Here is a 21,839-nt window from a genome sequence, read left to right as displayed (position 1 = left end):
GGGGTGGAGAGATAGAGAGAAAGAAGGGGTGGAGAGAGAGAGAGAGAGAGAGAGAGAGAGAGAGAGCGAGGATGTATTAAAGCAGGGAGAGAAAGAGAGAGAGGGAGACAGGGCTTGTAAGTAACAGGCAGAGAGAATCTCATTTATCAACCTTGAGGACTGGGAAAAGAGTAAAGCGGCTGAGGAAGGATATTGAATAGCAGCTCACACAAATACACACAGGCCTGCATAAAAGGCGTGATGTCAGCGCAGAAGCGGGCACAAGCAAATACATACAAAAGCACACACCTATGGAGATGCCAAATGGAGGGCAGACTACATAATAGGGAGGCGGTGCACCTATAGACAAACACGTCAATCGGCCAAGTGTTGCTGCGAGCAGCAAACAGACAAATACTGTCGGGTTTACACTTCTTTTTCTACCATTTGCATAAATCATGTTTATTCATGAGGTGCCTGCCTGTCAGTGTAAAACAGGGGAGCCTCCACCAGGACAGGGGTCCTCGTCGTGTTCAACACAGCCACAACACCATCGGTAATGTGACAGCAAACACCACACCGCACGTGCAAGCAGTCAGCAACGCTTCACAGCAATCATCAGTTTTATCAACCCCATAACAACACCTCGGCCTGCTCACCAGTCATAGTCCATCACTGCGATGATAATGGAGACACTTTCTATGTTTTCATTTGGAATGTCAAACACCAGCGCCTCGTTGTATGTGGGGTTCAGCGTATTCTTCTTAATGGATGTCTTCCTCTTTTTTAGCCTCCGCCCGTCACAGATCAGAGACGCCTTCACGTACGGGTCTGAAGGAGAGAAAAGGAGAACGAGGAGAACAAAGAACGCAGGAGGGATGGAGAAACAGGTGAAGGCAGAGAAGCAGGGGAGGATACAGAGAAAGGGAAAAGGGGGGGGAGTGAGAAAAGAGACAAATATTAGAGTCTTGCGAATGCTGCGAGGTAGAATTGCTCACAGGTATTCTCGTCTGAAACACATAAAAGGCGTGAAAATCAAGTCACCTTGGCAAAGCTGGATTAAGAACACAAAGGGAGAAAAGCAGCACAGGTTGAATCAATTCAGTTATCCATTCAACATGTGCAACAAGATGACAGCCGCCAGGGAAAACACACACAGACACACACTCTCCATTTTCATGCTGCATTTTTAAGCATCTTTCCAGCAATGCAATCATCTTAAAGTCAGTGTGGCAATAAAAATGGCAGGTGGTTATTACCACTTGAGATCTCATTTAATCTGAGGGGGCGTAACGTTTCTCATCAGGTCTTTAACTGAAGGATTTGATTTGAGCGTTGGCAGTCTCTCATCTCTGGATATCAGTGTGAGCGGGGAAACTTCTGCTACACCTTGCAGCTTACTTTGTAAGAAACGCATTGCAACATTTTTTTTTTTTTTTTACTTTGTAGCTTCGGGATATATATTTATAATGTATAAACTTAAAAATCAACTTCCTGAAAGGGGGAAAAAAAAAAATCTACCCTCGGATTCTCTAACAGAGCAAGACGCAATCAATCTGCCTGATGAACTCCAGGAATTATTTAGCAAAGATGAATGGTTATTTATTTACTTGTTTTTTCACTTTATGCTCCAACAAGTTCAATGTCAGTGATTTATTAGGTTCTGAAAAATGTGTTTCTGCCAAATATTTGTGCAAAAAACGTGTCACTTTTGCTCGCAGGACGACGCAACAAAAATGATAATGAGAGGCAAACAATGCACTGCATACAATATCACAATTGCATTGTGATAAATTGAGGCGGCTGTTGATGGAGAAACGTTGCTTCTTATTCTGTGACCCATGGCATTGAAGTGACTCTGTTCATGTTTTAGATTTGAAAATAGACGTTTATAATTCTGAGTGATTGAATGGTCATCAACGAGGATAAAATATAAACCTGAAATAACAACATACAGCGCTTGTAGCTGTTTTTTTGTCATATGAGTAGGATGTGTGCATGTGCTCGCGTGTGTGTGTGTGTGTGTTAATCCTTTACCTGAGAAGCCGGTGAGGTCCATGGCTTTGAGGTTGGTGGCCTTGATGACTGTCGCAGTGAGCCTGCCAGCAGTGGGCAGGTAACACAGCGAGAAATTAAGCTCCCCCAAATCAGCCTTCTCCTGTGGGTCAAACACACACAAACACACACACACACACACACACACACACACACACACACACACACACACACACACACACACACACACACACACACACACACACACACACACACACACACACACACACACACACACACACACACACACACACACACACACACACAGAAAGGGATCAGGAACAGAGCTGGACGGCTGCGAGTCAAACAGGAAAAACACTCACAGACAGATATCCTCTGGTTTGACGGTCTGAGGACGAAAAAAAGAGCTACATCTGTGAGTGACGGCGGTGACAGCACACGTTCCTAATGTGGACAGGCAGAGTGTTTAGGCGCAGGGGAAGTGCCGTCACAGTAAATGAATCATACGCCAATCTGTCTGTGTCTCACAGTGGCGGAAAGTGTTAAGAAGAGGTGATGATTCTCAGGGGATTCTTTATCTCCCCATGCACTGATCTTCTCTCTGCCTGTGGTCTCCTCAGTAATGACACCGCTGGTATTCAGGTCACACTGTGGTCTGATGACTCCCTTACTGCCTCTGAGCCTCACTAATCAATATGTCCCCAAGTAGAAACAGTGAAATAATGCCAAGAGGCTAATGCTTTAAACTTATTTAATAAATGAAAAATCCATGCCAAATTTTTTGAAGACTTTGCTCCGTCTAATTTGCTAATAGCCCTCTATGAATATTTCATATAAATCTACTTGGACATAGCGTAATGAAAAAGTTTGGATGTGAGCAGCGGTGCCCTTCCAGTAATCTATCCGGACTCTCGTCTGCTGCATTTTGACATTAAGGCATTCTGAATCCATCTGGACTGCAGAGACATTTCCAGAGCCGCAGATGTTCCGTGCATTCTTAAAACAATGTGAGCGCAAGATCTTTAAACAACAAACTGCGAGGCACATGCTTCTCTGAGATGTATGGAAGTAGAGATAGATGGTAATTATTACAATCATGAAGGAACAAGAAATATCAACCGTAACAAAAGTAATGAAACACAATTCAAATGAAGGAAGTGCAACATTTTCTTTAAACCAATTTATCTGAATTTCTACGGTTTGAATTCCAATTTCTGCATTTTACAGAAGGTCATTTTAAGTTCAAACTCAACTTTCCAGTTTCCATCTGCTAATCTGAATCATTCAGACGTGTGGCTGATTTTCTTGAAGGTTGATTTGATCTTCCTCGGTTGCCTGTTTGAATTTTTCCATTTGAATTCAAGAATGTCACCGATTCAAATCCGAGCGATAGATAGATGAATAAAACCGGATTACAGAAAAAGAATTCATCTCTTTCAATATTGAACAATTGCATTTTCGAAATCTAGGAGTGCAAACCAACGCCGTAGAAAGGAATAGGAAAACAGATCAATTCAGTACATTCTGTTCAAAGTCAGATATTTCCGCAAGATACGTTGATTTAGATTAGTATTCATATTTTAGTTTCACTTTAAAAGTACTTTTTCTTTTTCCATTTCAGTCCTTAGTAATGAATGTATTTCTTCATTCAGTTGCTTAAACCATTCCTTAGAAGAAATCACTGTGGCCTGCTTTCAGATTCAAACTGTTGAACAAGTTAGTCCAGAATCAGTCACTTGTGTCTTGTCTGATATGCTCTCTTCCTGTCTCTAGTTCTCTCCTTTGGCCCATCATTTCCTGCTGCAACAACCCAAATATTGTCCAGAGGCTCATTCAGATCTAATCTAGAATAATCTATGGAAGCCATCTCCTCTGAATAACAGCAGGCCTCGTTGAATCAGCCGTGTGTATTTTGAGTGTTGTGTACTGTACTATGTAAGCTGTTTTTTCCTCCCCTGTGTTGTTACTATGTGCTGATCGTTGTCTAACCTGTACAGTGTTGGGAAGAAGAATCTTCCATTGTGGGAACAATAACATCTAAAGTGAAACGCATGTGCTTTCATCATTACCGCTGTGCCCTCCACGATATCCCTCCACACGGGTTTGTCCCCGCTGCCCTCGCTGAAGTCCAGCAGGTTGTCCACCACGACCTGGCCGATCAGGTCGTGTCTGGAGAAGCGGTCGAAGTCGTACACAGAGAAATGCAGCTTCCTGGAATGTAGCTCATTCAGCGGCACGCCGAACTGAAACGTCTCGTTGAACACAGGATTTAAGGTCTTTCTGTGAACCTGAGAGAGAGAGAGAGAGAGAGAGAGAGAGAGAGAGAGAGAGAGAGACAGTCAGCATCTACTATTGCATTACACTCTACAAATGATAGTGTCATTGCTTTGTAGATGCAGGAAATTATGAATTATTAACTGGCTGGGTACACAGGAATTAGTAATGATCAGGTGAAAAGGTGTTTTTAAGGGACTACTTTCTTTAGCCTCCAACATACAGTACCAGACGTTACTCTGTACTAGGTGTAAAGTAATGCTATGTGAGGATGGTTGATAACTACTATGACCTAAAGTAAAGGCCCGTACTGAATTTACTAATTCATGCTATTCAACATCAACAACAACAGCAGCAATGGCGACACATTAATAAAAGTAACATTTAATAGATTAAATCATCAATAGTTCTACACATTAGTCCAAGAAACCAAATGAATGAATGTGTATTGCATTCACGATCGATCATGATTTGATCATACGGAAACAAAAAGTAGAGCTGCTTAAGCTTTTCAAAGATAATGACGACTGAAGGAATTATTCTTGCTCTAAAAGGTGCATTCAACAATCAAAAGAGAAGATATCATGGTGAGGAAACAGATATCAGAGAAATAGATTATGACAAAGAATTAAAACATAAAAGAAAGGTACCAAAAAAAAAAGCTTTTAATTTGTGCATGAATGTGTAAAACCGGAGATTAGATCAGCACAGTGTGAAGCAGAGGAAATCATTTCACTAAAGAGAGATAATAAAGGTTCAAATGTGTCAGATTATCAGATTTAATCATCAGACGGAGTCAACATGGAATCCCAAACCTCATTTTTGTTTCCTCTTATTTCATCATGAGTTAAAACGAACAGACAGGCATCTCATAGAGACAGAGGGCGGAGCTTCTTCTCCTATTATCCTTTAAATCAAAAATAAATGAAACAATAACTACTTCCATATCAATTTGTCCCACCTTTGTAACCCCTTCATCCAAATCTGATAATCTTTCAAATTGATGTTTATTCATCTCTGTATAGACACCCCATATGTTTTTGTCAATGCATTACATATTTTTGGGTGCAGTCGGCAGACACCCTCTCTACTTTTACGTCTCAGCTTAAAACTTAAACTTTAAAACATTTTGGATGAAGCTTATAGTGAGGACTGGCTCAGGCTCGGACCAGCTATGCTGCTGTAGGCTTAGACTGCAGACTGACCCGGAAAACACTTAGCTCCTCTCTCTCTCTATCTCTCTCTCTCTCTCTCTCTCTCTGTATGCGCTCATATCGATAACTGCATGTCATACTTTACACACTATATATCTTCTCTGGATTCCTGAGCTCCCTTATCCTGTATGTTCCCTCCACTCCAACTGTTACAACTATTAATATTATAGTCTTACGTCCATTATTGTTATCATCATTATTAAAGTAAATCTTAGGACTGCTCAACTCCAAATGGTATAATGAACAACTGAGTTGTTCCTGCTAATACCACACAAACGTATTCATTATTACTGGAGTTGTAAACACACATCTGTCTTATTTGTTGTTGTTTTTGTCACTGTTGTTTTTTCTGTTTGTCTCCAGATGTCTGTTAGCATGGGTCTGGTTCAGCTCAGGGTTTCTGCCTGTTAAAGGACAGTTTCTGCTTCTTTTTCTAAATGATGCTACGTACTGCGCTAATGGTGGATTAATGTTGGGTGTCTGTAAATAATACGACAAAGAGTGTGTTCTAGACCTGCACACATTGAGATATTCTGAGTAGCTACACAGATATTTGTATCTTACATTTCAGACTTGTGCATTGATGATTGCATTCCAGTCACAGACACAACTCAAGGTTTATTCAGACATAAATTCAAGCCAGATATGAAAAGGCCCAGCAGCTTGTTTGACAACACTTTTGCTGTTTTGAAGACGCGTCCAGAATCCTCAAAGATTCTCGTGTTTTTTCTGCCAGGAAGAAAAAAAAACATTTCATGCACCGCAAAGTAAAGTACATTTTTCTACCTACTTTACAGACTCAGTTTCTATTTCTTTAACCAACCAACATGGACCAGTTTTCGAAAACACACTGAGGACTGTTTGATGTTCTCTTGCTTCTTTTATTTTATTCTGAAACAAATGCAAATTGAATGAATTGAAATGAACTCTGAAAAGATAACCTAAGAGATGCTCTCTCTTTTTCAGTTTTTAGTCAAATCTGAAGCAATTTGCTTTCATTGCCGTTGTGTTTTTCTACAAATTATTTTTCCAAGTGAATTTTTCTTTTTCTGTTTTCTGCTCCTGCAAATCTTTTCTTTTGTATGTAAAAACAAATTAGAAACATAAAAGGCCTCCCTGTTTTTTTTTCTCTCTCACAGAACAGCGACCAGAGCTTTGTGTTGAATATAAAAGCTTTAACCGCCTCTAGGATGAATGGAATTGCGCTGACATTATTCCATGTAAATGTCATGCTTTCAAACAGATCCGCATAACCACACAAAATAAGACATATGAGGAGAGTTTTGATTAATCGTGTTCGGGCTGTAGCAGCTGACATGTCCTCGAGCAACATAATCAACCTGATCCACACACGCTGACCTTGATCCTCAGCCTGGAGAGAAAAAGTGAATTTCACCTTTTCTTATGGGAGGGGGGAATCATATCAAACCTGCTGAAATCAAATAAAGACCATGAAGTAAATTCAAAACTCAATATATTTCCCTTACACAACACATACAAGGTGCACTAGTTATGTTTTTTTTTGCACATTTCAATGGGGATCAAAGCAATTCCACCTCGTGTTTTCAGCCTTCTCCGTCTGCTTTCTCTGCACAATTCAAATAAAACGGATCATTTTGAAATCAGAGGACGCAGTGTGATGGCAAGCGAGCTGTAATTTCCTGCTCGTCACATTTGAACACATAGAAAACCTCTTTGCGTTCAATCTCAGAAAAGAAACTGAATTTTGACTATTTGTTGATTTGCTGCCGGGATTTAATTGCCATGAAAGCATTCGATATAAACTCTGTCATGCAATAAAGCCCGGGATAATTAAAATGTGACACACACTCGCTTTTCCAAATCTAACTTTTGCTGCTGCATGAGCAGGCCTGTCACTCTGGCTTATTAGCACTTGATGATTACTTGTTAGCTTTGGATTTAAAAAAAACACACGGCTGGTGGAAATAATAGAAACGGAAATGGCAGGGAGATCTTCTCCAGTAGGTGATATCTGTTCCTCTTTAGAGAAATGAGCTGGAGGGACAAAAGCGGGGGGAAATGGGAGTGCTGTAAAAAATCCCATGTTAATGAGAATGTGATTGAAATTAAACAATCATCTACACTCTGAACAAAAGCGGAGCAGCATTATGCAAATGATTGAAGCATTCACGCTTTTCAACGAGCGAAGAGGCTTTTTGTGAAATACAACAGACAGTCGCACAAAAGAGGGGGGAAACCAAAAGGGAGACATTTCAAGCGCTGAACAAAAAGAAACCTGTGATATTTACGGATAAAACACAGAGAAGTACAACTCCCATTTGTGAAGCCTCTGAGCTCATAAGTCATGAGGTTTTCCTCCGAGACTAAATTGGAATAAAAGAGGGAGTTGGGTTTTTTTTTAGGGCTAAGGGTAAGTTTCCTCAGACAGAACATCCAGAAATGAACCCTCAATATTGACTTAACTGTCCTCAAACAGCAGAATAACACAGGAGCGGAGGAGCGGTGCTCTGTAATAGTCCCGAGCACATTATCTTAAATAAATTATGCCCAAGATTAGATTAGATTACATAAGTGAAACTGTAATGATTTCCCATGAGGAAGCGGGAAACAGCGAGAGAGAAAACAGGCGTTATCACAGTTATCGCAGTTTGTTACCGAGGATACAGGTTGAGTTTGGTTTGGACACGGGGGGGGGGGGGGGGGGGGGGGGAGGACTTACCTTGGTCTGGAATTTCTTCTTCCTGTCTGGCAGTAGGTAGATCTTCACATACGGGTCGGAGAAGCCGTTGGCATCCTTCGCTGGCAGGTCCAGAGCTTTTAAGATCTTCACCACCAGCTGCTCCGTACTAACACAAACACACACACATCAAACCCCATTAGAATTTCACATGCTGATAAAAAAGAAGACTTTAAAGGCCGGGGTCGCACAAATTTACACCAACACCCTCTGAGACCCAGACAGGATCAACCCACACACACACACACACACACACACCCATAAACACACACCTTTGCAGGCTTTGTGCACACATAATAGCGTGGGAGGTTCCGTGTCTCTGAAGCAAGGAAGAGCCAAAATAGCATGTGTGGTTGTGTGAATGTGTGTGTGTGTGTGTGTGTGTGTGCGTGTGTGCGTGTCATCCCTGCAGCTGTTTTAAGGTTGCACCATCAGCGATGTTGAATGTAAGCACAGTAAGCACAGATGTACAGAGTCTGGTCAGAGCTGAGCTCATGGCTAATCTTTCACACGTTTCTCACTCTGTGCAACATATAGAGAGTTGTTTACACAAATCAGACACACAATGAAAAAAAGTTATATTAGCATTCGATCTTTAGCTTTCTTGTGTGTGCAGACATCTGAAAGCTTAATGAATCAAAGTTTCTTCAATAATAAAGCATATTCTATTTATACCTTCTTTGTCTGAGAACCTGTTGTAGCCACAACAAAAACTATGTAGTACCTTTTTAAATGTTGCTACAACCCCTAAATCTGATTGAAAAGGACGATTTTTTAAAAAGTAATTCTACCTTTAGATGCTTAAATTTGTTGAATGCTGCTGCTGTTTAAGTCAGATTTCTTTGTGAAGAGACACGTCTATATTTTCAGTTTAATGTTTGGCCATAAATAAAACTTGTTCTTACATATAGGAGTCATATGTAATGAGATTCTCCTATAACCTTTTGGACCTTAAAGAGCCCATATTATGCCCTTTTTGGGGTTCGTATATTTAATCTATGTACCTACTAAAGTATGTTCACAATAGCTAAAGTTAGAAAAAAGTGTCTGTTTTCATGTTCTGCCGCTCCATGCACCGGCTCGCTTCTGACTCTCTCTCTCTAAGGCTCTGAAGCGCCCACGTTCAGAGTCCCCACGTGTGCCAAGTCTGATCTGATTGGTTGGCCTGTCGGCTCTGTCGTGATTGGTCAGTCGCTCAGCCACTCTGGCTCCAAGGGCCGGGGAGCAAAAACATTAGCATTAGTATCACTACTGTGCTACCGCAGGCTACAGCATATCATGGGCGTGCTACAGAAGTGACATGAGCTGCTGGGCTTGCCACAACGAGCCAATGGGCTTAGATCAGTGATCTCACACTGACAAGACGTCACACTGACAATTTTTTTTCGAGGGGGGCTAGAACCGAGCGTTACATGCGGCTAATGCTACAGCTAACAGGAGGACGTAGGAGAAGCCGCGTTTCCGCAGACTTTGAGTTTTTGCACATAGATGTGCCTAAACATGCACAGGATACTTGGAAAACATACTAAAGAGCATATAAAACCAGAAAAAGCATAATATGACCCTTTTAAAATGTATGAAAACATGGTCCATCACAGGTTCTAATGACCATCACAGTTTAGTTTAATTTGAATCTAAAAAACATCCTGCATTGTCCTACTAAAAGTCTTAAACCCAAAACTAATGAGGTCCCTTTGATTTCAAAGAGAATAAAATCGTAAATATTGAAACACAAAGAGCTGCAACCAGTGAATTATGGCTTCCAAATTTTCATCAGATTTTGTTTTTACTTCTAAAAGGACATTTAACAGGGGTTGAGATGTGTATGTGACTGAAAATAATAAAATACTTCAATGGAATGAATATCACTCCATTAGTGAATTTCCATAGGATCCTGTTTGTGCATGTGTGTTTATGTCAGTCTATATACAGTGTGTGTAGCATGTCTCAACATCTTCTTATTTTTATTATTATTTAAAAACAGTAAATATAACACACATAATATCCACGGCTTTACGTTGGAGTAGTCCATGCAGAGTCATGGCTGCCGTCACACGTGCCGTTTATTCTGTATTTAATTGGCAGATGAAGATGAAGACAGCCAGGAGGCCTTTAATCAGACCTCATTAGACTGTGTCTCTGCCTGTTAACCAGCGTGTCAGCACTTCATTAGCTACTATAGGAGAGCAGTGTGAACTTTGAGGCTCAGGGAGGACACGCAGGGCAAACGTCAACAGTGACCCTGGACACTTATATGATCCACTGCCCATGTGCACCAATCAAAAACAAGATATGCTTGTTGACAATATGACCGTGGCCAATCCAGACATGTGTTTACCTCTGAATCATATCCAATTAAGGCAATTGGATAAACATGCCCACTCTGCAATCACATTGATGATATACAGGGCCAATTACTGGGGAGAATTACATTCCCAGCTCAGCCAGATAAATATTTTAACAAGAAAACCCTGACCGATTCAAATATGCATCTAATGATTATTAATCCAGTAGGATTTGGAGACATGTGACGGCAGAGACAATTCCCGAATGGAAACAGCAGAAAAAAAGAGAGATCATTCTGCGTTTTCCATGCTTTTGTTCATTCACTCGCACGCTGTCGCAGGTTTCGCTTCTCATCACATGTCTTATTATAGAGCAAGACGTGAACCGCAGCCGAGGTTTTCACACAATCCGTGAGGCGTGCTGCAGAAGAATGTACCTATTACTGCTCGAGCAGAGAGCGAAAAATTCACGGCCTTATTCCTGGCAGACAATGCCCTGAAAGCTAGCTGTTATTCCCACAGAAGAAAATGTGTCAGCTTTTAATGGGATTGTCAATAGAAATGGCTTTCCCAGAGGATCTGAGGAAGATTGACATTGTTGTTCCGACTGTAACACTCCCAACAGCGGGGGGCTCACGCATTAACATATACCACTCCTATCACAGTCCCAGTGCCAACACACCTCCACCTTTTGTGTTCACGTACACATGCTTACAGTACACACTCGTTTTGAAGCTACCGCTCTAACCTTTCTTCTTTAATCCTTCATCACTCCCACTCTTAACTATTTTTAACTAATTAATGCCTTCCTGGTCTTATGTAAAGCCCTGTGAACAGCGTGTTGTTGAGACGTGCGTATGAATAAAGTTGCCTTGCTTGAAACAATTTCCATCCAGCGTGGTGACAGGCAGCGACAGCATGACTGAGCCTAACTTACCTTGTGACCTTATAAAAAGGAGCCACAAACAGTTTTAATCATTAGCCCAGCTCAACTTGTCCGTTCCCCTGCTAATTCTCTGTTTCTGTAACTGCAGCTGTAACACACTCTGGTGTTATTACGTGTTGACAGGGATGCTGTTTAAGTGACTCTCCATATATAATTCATGACTGAAACGGCCTCTCGCTCCCTTTCTTTTCTGATCATCAGCACTTTCGCCTGTTTGTAATGTCTCTACATGTCGGGCCACGAAGAAATGGGGGGACTGCCAGCTGAGCCCGCAGACACACACACACACACACACACACACACACACACACACACACACACACACACACACACACACACACACACACACACACACACACACTCTCTCTCCTCGCCACAACCCACAACAAGCCTTAGTTACAGTACACACACTCACAATAAAACACACACGCTCTCATAATCCGGTCCTCACAGCATGGCATCAGACAATTACGTACTTCAGGCGAGAATACTCAACAGAGAATCGTCACAGGAGCAAAAAAGAAAAGTAAGAACAGAAATCTGTGCTGTACAGAGCTGAAAGAACAGTTCTTTCTCCTTATATAGACATTCATATTTCATTTAGACATCATAAAGAACAAATAAGTAACTTGAGGTATGTTGGATGGCGTGTCTCAATTGAGGTTATCTTTTTTGTGTCTACTCAATGATAAACAAACTTAAAGATATTTTCCTGAGCAGAAGTAGCAATGTAATATGACTCCCAAGTCACAAATAGTTTCCCCTGCAACTCTCACTGGGAAGCCCCTTTATATGTTCTTACAGCTATCGCCCTTGAAACATTTTTGTCTTTTAATCTACCTTAATAAATCTCTCAACTGTCTGTGTTCAGACTGATTTAATTACTGCGCGTGAAAGCCTTTGACTTTCAGGGCAAAATGATATAAAAAAAAATCTATGAACACAATTAGTCAGCTGGAGACCTTTAAGCTACATGATACACGCAGGTGTGAACAACCCCGAGGCCAAGCTTTCCACTTCTGTTTGAATCAAATGATACGTTTTAATAAAGGTCTTTACAGGGTCATTAGGTTTTTTGTTATCAACATGAAAGCGTTACAGTTAGACATCCCACCTAGTTTGACGACACAAAACAGTAAAAGCATGAACTCTTAACATTTCGGCACATGTTTTTTCATGAACTTTCATCCACAGCGAGCTAAAAAGTTTCATATTTTGACCAAAGCGGAACACATTTAGTTTCCCAGACACTGATTCAGCATCTTAGTCTCAGCCGGTGGTGACTAACCATCCGTGTGACCTTAAATCAAACTTTATATCTAACATTTATAGTGGCAATGAATCATGGAAGTTAAAATTCAAAACTTTTTTTTTTTTTTTCCAGGCGCTGGACACTGACAGAGCGTGTAGGATGCTCGAGCAGAAACTTGCTGACTTACTTGAAGGCGTAGCGCAGGAGGAAGCTGATCTTGCCGCAGTTGTCGCCCTGTTTGCCTTCACCCTGGTCGCCCTTTGGCCTGTAGAGCTCCGGTTTGATCTGCCCAATGCTGGTAACCTGCTCCTTCTCCTCGTGGAAGTCAGGGCTGGAGAGCTGGTGAGTCATGGGCTTGGGCCTAAAGAGACACACAAAAAGCTCAGAGGGTGAACAGTGAGCAAGGAGCGCACCGCCACGTGAGCGCACACACAAAAACATGGTGTGTAACCGCGTGATTCAGTAGCTTAATCAGAGATGCAGTGAAAGGTGAACAATCTAAATGGAGAATAGACTATTTTTGCTTGCATTAGTGTTCATGCACAAAATTAACATATTTATGCTTTATAGGCAGGGCTGGGAATCTTTGAGTATCTCCCGATTCAATTTCAATTCTTGGGGGTCACAGTCCGATTCAGAATCTATTTTCGATTCGAAACAATTCTGTATTCATGTTCCAAGTCTATTTTTTTATTTGTATAATTCAGGATCTACTCCAGACAGACTGGCTGAATTTCTTGCTGCTCCATTTGGCATTCTACTGAGTTAAATAGCTAGCATTAGCACGTAGCAGGGAGTGACTGATTAGCCTAAAAAAAAAAAAAATTGGAAGTTATGAATCTATTTAAAATCTCTCAAGATAAGAATCTCAATTTTTACATAAATCAATTTTTTTCCCACCTCTATTAGTAGGTGTTATTAAAAGTGGCTAACTGTGTGATGATGATGGTGCTTCTGGAGTAAGTCACCCAAAAACACAAATTAATATATAACGTTGTTGTATGATATAAATCCGGAGCTAGCCAGGCCCAATATTAAAGTTTAAACTAGTCTTGATTGTTTAATTTTTTGAGTTACAGAGGAGTTTATCCAACAACACAGACCAGAATGCCTCTTCAAACAACAACCAATCAGAGAAACTAAATGTGATACAGGCTGCCAGGATTGGTAACTATTTTCATTTCCAGTCCATATTAGTGTTGTAGTCAAGACCACAGTAACCGAGACCAGAGTGCTCCGAGGCCGAGAGACAGAGACAAGACCAAGACATTTAGGGATTGAGCCCGAGTCAAGATCAACACCAAGACCAAGACCAAGGCCATAAATATCAATGAAAAATCATTGTGTGTGCAGCAGGCACGTCACTCACTTAAGACTTTAACACCGGGAAGGTTTGAGGACATAACCGAGGGATGAGAAGATAATGAATCTAATTATGAATGAATGGAAGTTATTTGGTCTTTTAGAAAGGGGTGTTTGCCTTCTAATCACATTAATGACTTGGATTAATAGCTTTTCAATTGTGGTCTTTGACTCGTCTTGATTTAAAATCCGGCGTCTGCCCAATCTGAGACCGAAAAAAAGAGAGAGAGTAAAAATGTTTAAAGCCAATATGAAGAAAATGTTTTTGTCAGTGTGCGTGTGTTATTTCCAGAGGTCCTTTAAGACTTTATTTCCTTTATTTTGTTTCTTGTTTCGTTTTCTTTAAAGCGTCGCTGAGGGTTAAGCTTCCCTCCTGTTGAATAAAGCACCATATCGAAACCCGCAACATGACACAAATGAAAAATCCACTCGCTCCTATAAACCCACACACACTCAAAAACCAAACCAGTACTAACCGTGGGGTGACCTGCTGCTGAGAATGAGCGTTGGGCAGGTCTTTATGAGGATGGGCTCCCCCCTCTGTGTTTGGAACATCTGGCGACGTCGTACTCAGCTTCAGAGTTCCTAACAGAGGCAGAAAACAACAAATCCCTGATGACTCACATGTCTCCGTTGTTAGTGCTGTTGTGGCCATAAATGTTGCATTGGCTAAGAGCAATGTTTTGTTTTTTTTTGTTTCCGTGATGCTGGGTTGGAAACATTGATCCCATTGATTGGATCACATTGATTTTACAATTTAAAACAGCAAAGAAGAGAGGAAAGTGAGACGATATATTTACAAAAGCAGAACATGAAGCAGAATGAAAAGAAACACAACACAGAGATACATAAAAGGAGGCTCATTTCACTGCAGCAAAGGCAGCTAGGAAACATTTGACTCAGAAAAATGAAAAACAACTTGTACCAGTGCAGCAAAGGAGGATAAATGCAACAGCAGGATGTACGTTTTTTAAATAACATCAGGTTTCTTAAAGCTACATTATATCTACGCTAGCTGTTAGTAATTAATTACACTTGTTCTAATTTCAATTGTTTAAGAGACAAAAGAACAGTGATTGATGTCAGTGAATGCAAGACAAACATGTATCTACTGTATGATATATGGAAAGTAAAAGCAATCGTTTTTTTAAGTAACGTAGCCAACGTTTATGCCTTTAAAAACTGATGGTTCTGAAAGTTCTACCTGGTCTTTATGCTTCAATTTTTTATTTAAACATTTTTACATCCAGATTTATTCTTATACTGAAACGTCAACAAAGCAGAGTAATCCTCTAATAAAAAAGAGCTGCTCAGGAATGCACTCTGCTTTGTTTTCCAGATTCCCCGTACGTGTGCTGTACTGTGTGTTTTAAGAGGCCAGGAGAGAAAGAAGAAAAAGTAATATTTCTTCAATAGCCCCATGACAGAAAACGTTCAACAATATTCCTCATGCTGCAGCTTAGATGACTTATAATAACCACATGTTGGTAAATAAGCTAAATTCAGCATCTCAGTGAGTGTCTTAAAATAAAAACTTATTGAATCACTTTCTTTTCACTGTCAGCCTGGAATAAAGGATGTCTAGGGCATCACCTGCATTGTTGGGGTACGAGTCCATGTCCAGGTACGAGTGCTCCTGGGTCTCTTGTGGCCCCCCAACCACACCTCCCACCTCCCCTCTCTCGAGCCCCACCAGGTCAGAGAAATGTGGGTGGTGCTGGCCCTGCTGGCCCAGCGAAGGGTAGAGCGAGGATGACGAGTGGCCATCCTTCCTCTGCAGCAGCGGGGGCAGGAGCGACCCACCGCCGGCGCCGCCGAGGCCTCCGACTCCAGCGCTTCCGGGCAGCAGCCCTGACGTCAGGCTCAGGCCTCCGCCCTCCTTATCCCGCCATGGCAGCCAGCAGAGCTTCCAGGAGACGAAGAGGGAGACAGAGAGGAGGACGATGCCACAGAATGTCACGATGACCGACAGCAGACTAACAGAGATCTCTACAGGAGGAGGAAGAGAGGGAAGACATGGTGGGAGGAGAGAAGAGGGGAAGCAGAAGATTTATTTTAAAACGCCAGCTCCCAGAGTGATGTGTTAATGCAATGGCAGCCAGCGTTTCCTCGTGCTTAGTGGCTTATTAATCTGGGAAAAGCTCAAGAACTAGTGTTTGAGGGTTGGGAGGGGGTAGGCATGTGTGTGGGTGTGGGGGTGGGTTATGGATGTTGGTGTTTTGGAGGGTGGCGCATGACTCATCCAGATGATATAGAGTACAGAATAAAAAGAGAAAGCACAGTTTCAGCACCACACTGTTGGACAGTTCCAGCCTCCATCAAAGAGAGTCGACGTCAGATCTCAGAAACTTTTTTTTGTGGCCCTGTTCAGAACTCCACGTGTCAGATGTTATAATACGTAACTCCAGGATGAAGTCATAAATTAGTTACTACGCTATAAATATTCCATGAATCTTTATAAATAAAGAGTTTAAAAATACAATGAATATTTATTATTATCCTGAGCCATTTGAAGTCTCTTTATAAATAGCATGTTTTGAGTCTGATGGCTGTCTTGACAAAAGGATTAATCAGAGCGCTGAATATGAATATTCATGTGTTGTAGGGTGTAGATAACGCCAACTTTATGCTCTTTCTCACCCTGATACCCCCATGTTCTCGCCATCTTGCATTCTCCCAATCTTTGGCTCGAGACCCCGAGGCCACCAATTATTAATCCATTCAGTGTGCAGGGAGGCCAATCCTCACTTTTGTACAGAAGAGAAGTTTCTTTTTGTGAAAGGAAAGTGTTTCCTCAGCCACCCACAAGATTGACAGAAGGACCTCCTTTTCTTTAACCCACATTTCCTTCAATTTACTATAGTTAAGAGCATCTTTGTGGGCATGAGAAACGCTTAAACACTGGTAAATCACACAAAAAAAAAAGAAGATTGAAATTGTGTCTGTAACAGGCTGAAAACAAGAAGACTAAGAGCAGATGAGTGAAAACAAGAAAACGGCAGCCAGGCAGCCAGGCAGCCAAGCCTCCAGCCCTGGGGTACGTCTTCTGGAGTCTGATTCGCCTTCTCACTCTCCACCCATCCTCCCTTTCTCTTTCTCTTTCACTCTCTCCTCTATATAATCCCCTTAAACACCCCTCATTCCTCGCTGTCATTTCTTTTCCCATGCTCTCTGCCTCAGCTCGCATTGACTTTACTCCTCTCCTCAGCGGCCGTCTCCTTCTTCGTCAGCCCCCCCCCCCCCTCTCCTCCTTCCTCCCCTGCCTCTCCCTCCTCGTTCTCTCTTTGGTGAATTATTCATCAGTCTGTGTATGTCATTAATCAGCACTTGTTCAAAAGATATGATTGGGGGGGCCGCCGAGGGTTGGGGGATGGGCGAGGGGACATCGATCTGTCGCCGCGGACAGCAAGACGAGGTAGGAAGCGGGGAGTAAGGGGCTGGAAATGGAGAGAAAATAGGAATGCAGGAGAGAGAACGTGACGATGGAGATAAGATGGGGGGGGGGGGGGGGGGGGGCTGATGGAGCCAGAGGAGAGGAAAGCAGGGCAAAGGGAAGGTAAGATGAGATAGACAACATCAAGAAAGAGAGGACAGTAGTGATGAAGGAGAATGGAGTCCGACGAAAAACAATCCAAACCACAAAACGGCTGCCAAATAGACAGGGAGAGGGTTGACAACAGATTGGAGCACATGTTAAAAACTGACATGTAAGCTGACTGGAGAGGAGGAGGAGATAGAAGAGGAGGAAGGGAGGACGCTTGATAAAGTCGATGCAACCACCGCGGCGTGTGTGAAATAGTAGAAACCAAAGAGGCATTTGTAGAGAAAGCAAAAGAAAGGAGCGATGGAGGAAAACAAGCTGACAATGATTTACAGGGAGACCCATAGAGGGGAGGGGTTTAAGGATGGGAAAGGTTAATGTATTGATTTGTAGGGGGAAAAACAAAGCGAGGAGGTAGAGGAGTAGGTTGCGTGTGGTTGGCAGATCAGGGTGCACTGATAAGACACGGCAGTGATCAAACGTGCGCGGGGGACGGTCGGGGGCCAAACCACTCGCCTCCATTTGTCTCTCTTCAGGGCAGTCGCTACACCTTCCCGAGCACTGATCCTGCCAAAGATCCATTGCTAATCCACAAAGCATAAAAAAGCGAGTCAGTGGGCGAGTAGGCAGGTGGGTAGGAGGCCTCTGAAGTGTACCATGAAAGGGGGGCCGAGACTTCTTGTCAATCAGTGGCTGATGCAAGCCCACTGGGAGTCCTACATCACTCCACAACAAACACATCGCGACTGCTTACACAAGCCATTCCTCTGACAGCTCTCGGCGGCGGCGGTCCTGGGAGGGCTCGCAGACTTCCGTCAGCACACACCGAAAAATCACAGCCTGTAAGCGAGGGGGCCAACGCCTAAAACCATGGCGTGACATTTCTGCACAGAGCTATCCAAAGCTCCAGAGGCAGCATGCAGCCAATCCTGGCTAATCTACACTGAGCCACAGATATCCATGCTAATCTGCATAACAGTGCATGGCACTTCCAAATGCTTCGATGAGAACCCACACATAATTCTCTGCACACAATGCAGCACAATGCATCTACTCAACTGGGTAGAAAATATATAAATACATATTTATAATCCAGTTCTGAGATAACAATCCCAGAAGTCTACCGAGACTCTTTTGGAGCTCATAAAAGAAATGGGATGGTCTTGGATATCTCAACCATTTCAGTGTTGCAGATGAATATTTAATGGTTTGTTGTCCTGAGTGCACAGTACCTCTAAACATCCTTAAACACAAGTACTCCACTAAATGTTTTCCTTCTCACATATGTCATGTTGCTGTACCTGTCCCCAAATGACAAAGCAAAACTGGAGTTTTTCCTGCTTCAGAATTCCCTTCTGAGTGGGCCATCAGGTCTTCAAAGCGATTCCCAACTCTTTCAAGTTTCAAAGACCCATCCGCTTTGAGATAAAGCTCTAGCTCAAGTTTTCTCAGCAGGTTCGGTGCAAAAAAAAAAAAAAAATCATAAACTACGACAATAGCTGTAGTTTGTAAAGGCTGAAATTAGAGCCTGACCGATTAATCGGCCAGCCGATAATATCAGCAGATATAAGCGTATCAAGTGTCTTGGTATCGGCTAATTTTATCGCAGATATATGCCGATATAACTAGATTTATTCACCAGTCAAAAAGCATTTAATTTTAGCATCATTGTATTACACTAGCAGTTCTCTGACACCAGCAGAGTGTGCTATATGGATTACAACAAACATCATCACTCTCCAGAGTTTCAAGCTGTGATGCATGTGCATATGAAGTTATATTCTAGTTAAGTTACCATCTTTTCTTCATTATATATCTTTTCACAAGTGTTAGATGACTGTTGTTGAGGGGTCAACACAATACATGTGTATATCTATATATATATATCTATATATATATATATAGATATAGATATCTTTAAAGATCAAAGATAGCTCTAAGAAAGATATCGGCTGATATCAGACTTTTTCTCTCCCTAATATCGATATCTGTATCGGCCTTAATCATACCATATCAGTCAGGCCCTAGTTGAATTAATTTAGCATACATAGAGTCTCCTTTTCCTTTTGAGATGTTTGTAGGGTATGTCTCAGATTGTTTAACATGTTTCACAGTAGATTAGAAAAGGGCTCAAGTTGACCACAGCCACTGCCGTGTTTTAAGGAGTAAACTACCAACTTGTACAAACCTCCAAACAAATGGACGGGGGGTTTTATAGTACAATGGTACCTTTTGACAGAAGTACTGCTTTGTCTCAGGCAAGTTTCACTATTGATTTTTAGCCTTGCTAGAGGCATAGCCCGAGGGAAGGTTTTTTGGGCTGCCTCCTAGCTGAAACATTCATGCCACTGTCAGAAAAAAACTTTTCTCCTCACATCACTATCATGTCAAAATTCCATTGTGTCCAACACTTTGGATTTAAACCACTGTTTCCAGTCTACTGTGTCCCATTTGAAACCAACTATCAACCTCAGCTAAATCTCAATTAACAGCAGCTCTTTAATTAGGTCCATTTTAGGCGATTGTATCGGTCGCGTGCATACAGTTTATGGTTGTGCACCAATCACAAGGAATAAACATCACCTGCCCCTCCCACTTGCTTGAGCTAAATCCCCCTGATTATATCCTGCTGTGTCGTCACATCAGCTCACCAGGAGGCTGGCAGGAAAAACTCTGGATAAAATCCGAGTGGAAAGTTTGAAGTTGAAGTTTGTGAAAACAAAAAGGTTTGGTTCAAAACAATAAGCCATGGAGTCTATACGGGATAAAACAAGTTTCTGTTCCTATGGTTGAAAAGCATCCCTGCAGACAGACCTGCAGGCAGACTTTGAGGCAGCAGAAAGCAGCCGATCACAGCGCAGTAGTGCAAGTCAATCAAGCCGCACACAGCTGCTAGCACGGTCTTAGAGTCTGGTTCATGTTATAGACTGCTCTATTAAACAAGAACTTCCTATACACATTGTTTTAAACAAAACATGAAACTTGACTTATTCAAACAAAGTGTCAAGCTGCGTCAGTTACCTGTGTCCAGCTGTCTGTTGCGTCCTCTTAACAAGTAGCTGAACTCCTGGCAGCGTTCACTCTGGCTGTAGCCCCTCGAGGAGTGGAAGCACAGCTCCTCCACCAACACCAGCGCCTTCTTACACAGGTCTTCATCCCAGTCCCCCGACATCCTCCAATCCGCATCGCACTCTCACCGGAAGTCAACAAATAACAGCGCAGCCCTCACCGCCCTCACCGCCCTCACCTATCGGACGGCGCTCGGTTAAGCAGAGTTTCTTGCCTGTCCACCCTCTACGAGGTGTGAGCTGAGGAACAGGAGGCCCAGGGAGCTCGGGGGGGGGGGGGGGGGGGGAGGCAGTGCAGATAAAGGAGGAAAAGGAGGGGCTCTTCAGGGTGTCTTGGTCTGGATCACAAGGACCAGACTGATGCTCCCATGTGTGACTGAGCGACACCCACCCCTCTCTCTTTCCCTAGAAGAGATAAAAGAAGAAGAAAATGGCAACGTCAGTGTTGGGACATAAAAGTGTACAAATCAACTTTTTGGCAGGTTGGTCACCTTAACCATTAAGTGAGAACACTGATGCCAAAATCATCAGTTGGTCCCTGATAGATCATTGGCTCTGGTGCTACATAATACCCATTAACACTATGAAGAGTGGTACCAAGAATCTGGCATCATGTAAGAAGAACTTTCCGCGCTGTGCAAAGTTTAGGTGTTGATTAAAACTGGCAGTCCAATCCATCCTTCATTGCATTAAATGTAATTCCATGTTTTTGTCATAAGGAGTTGTACATAATGCAAGCTTATCAATTCCATAAATTAATTATAATATACATTTTATAAAAGCGTCTTTCATAGCACTCAAGGTCACCTTACAAAGCAGAGATAAAAACAGCAAAGTAACAGTACATCGATACAATTAAGATCAATTATTGTGAGACAGGACGGATAATGATCAAAGAGAATATGCCAGTTTAAAAAGATGTGTTTTGACATGGGAGTCAATATAACGGATGCCAGAGGCGAGGGGGGGGGGGGGTTGCAGTGAGTTGAACTGCACCAGGTTTTGAAATACATCAAATATACATTTACCTCCAGCTTTGAAAGTTTAATAAGGTTAACTATGAGTAATTAAACACTGGTATGGTTTAAGTTTAAATATGATTTATGTTAATATGAGATAAATAATTGCATGGGAGCCCAACTGTCAATAATCTCCAGAGGACACGGTGATTATTTTGTTGACT

At 42.2% G+C, this 21,839-nt stretch overlaps 1 protein-coding gene across 1 annotated transcript in view; it reads right to left on the bottom strand.

Moving 5' to 3' along the window:
* The window catches only part of syt3 (synaptotagmin III), a gene marked incomplete in the record, with an annotated part of 32,964 nt that overhangs the window by 7,134 nt on the left and 3,991 nt on the right, over positions 1-21,839 (bottom strand). Inside the window, 8 exon segments of the mRNA XM_065964659.1 lie at positions 639-810; positions 2,017-2,137; positions 4,065-4,283; positions 8,185-8,311; positions 12,873-13,046; positions 14,524-14,632; positions 15,641-16,036; positions 20,610-20,920. Of these exon segments, the coding sequence (XP_065820731.1) occupies positions 639-810; positions 2,017-2,137; positions 4,065-4,283; positions 8,185-8,311; positions 12,873-13,046; positions 14,524-14,632; positions 15,641-16,036; positions 20,610-20,760 (1,469 nt within the window).

The sequence above is a fragment of the Labrus bergylta genome, chromosome 16 (assembly GCF_963930695.1).
Source record: "Labrus bergylta chromosome 16, fLabBer1.1, whole genome shotgun sequence".
Lineage (NCBI taxonomy): Eukaryota > Metazoa > Chordata > Actinopteri > Labriformes > Labridae > Labrus > Labrus bergylta.
This window is presented reverse-complemented; position numbering and strand designations above follow the sequence as displayed.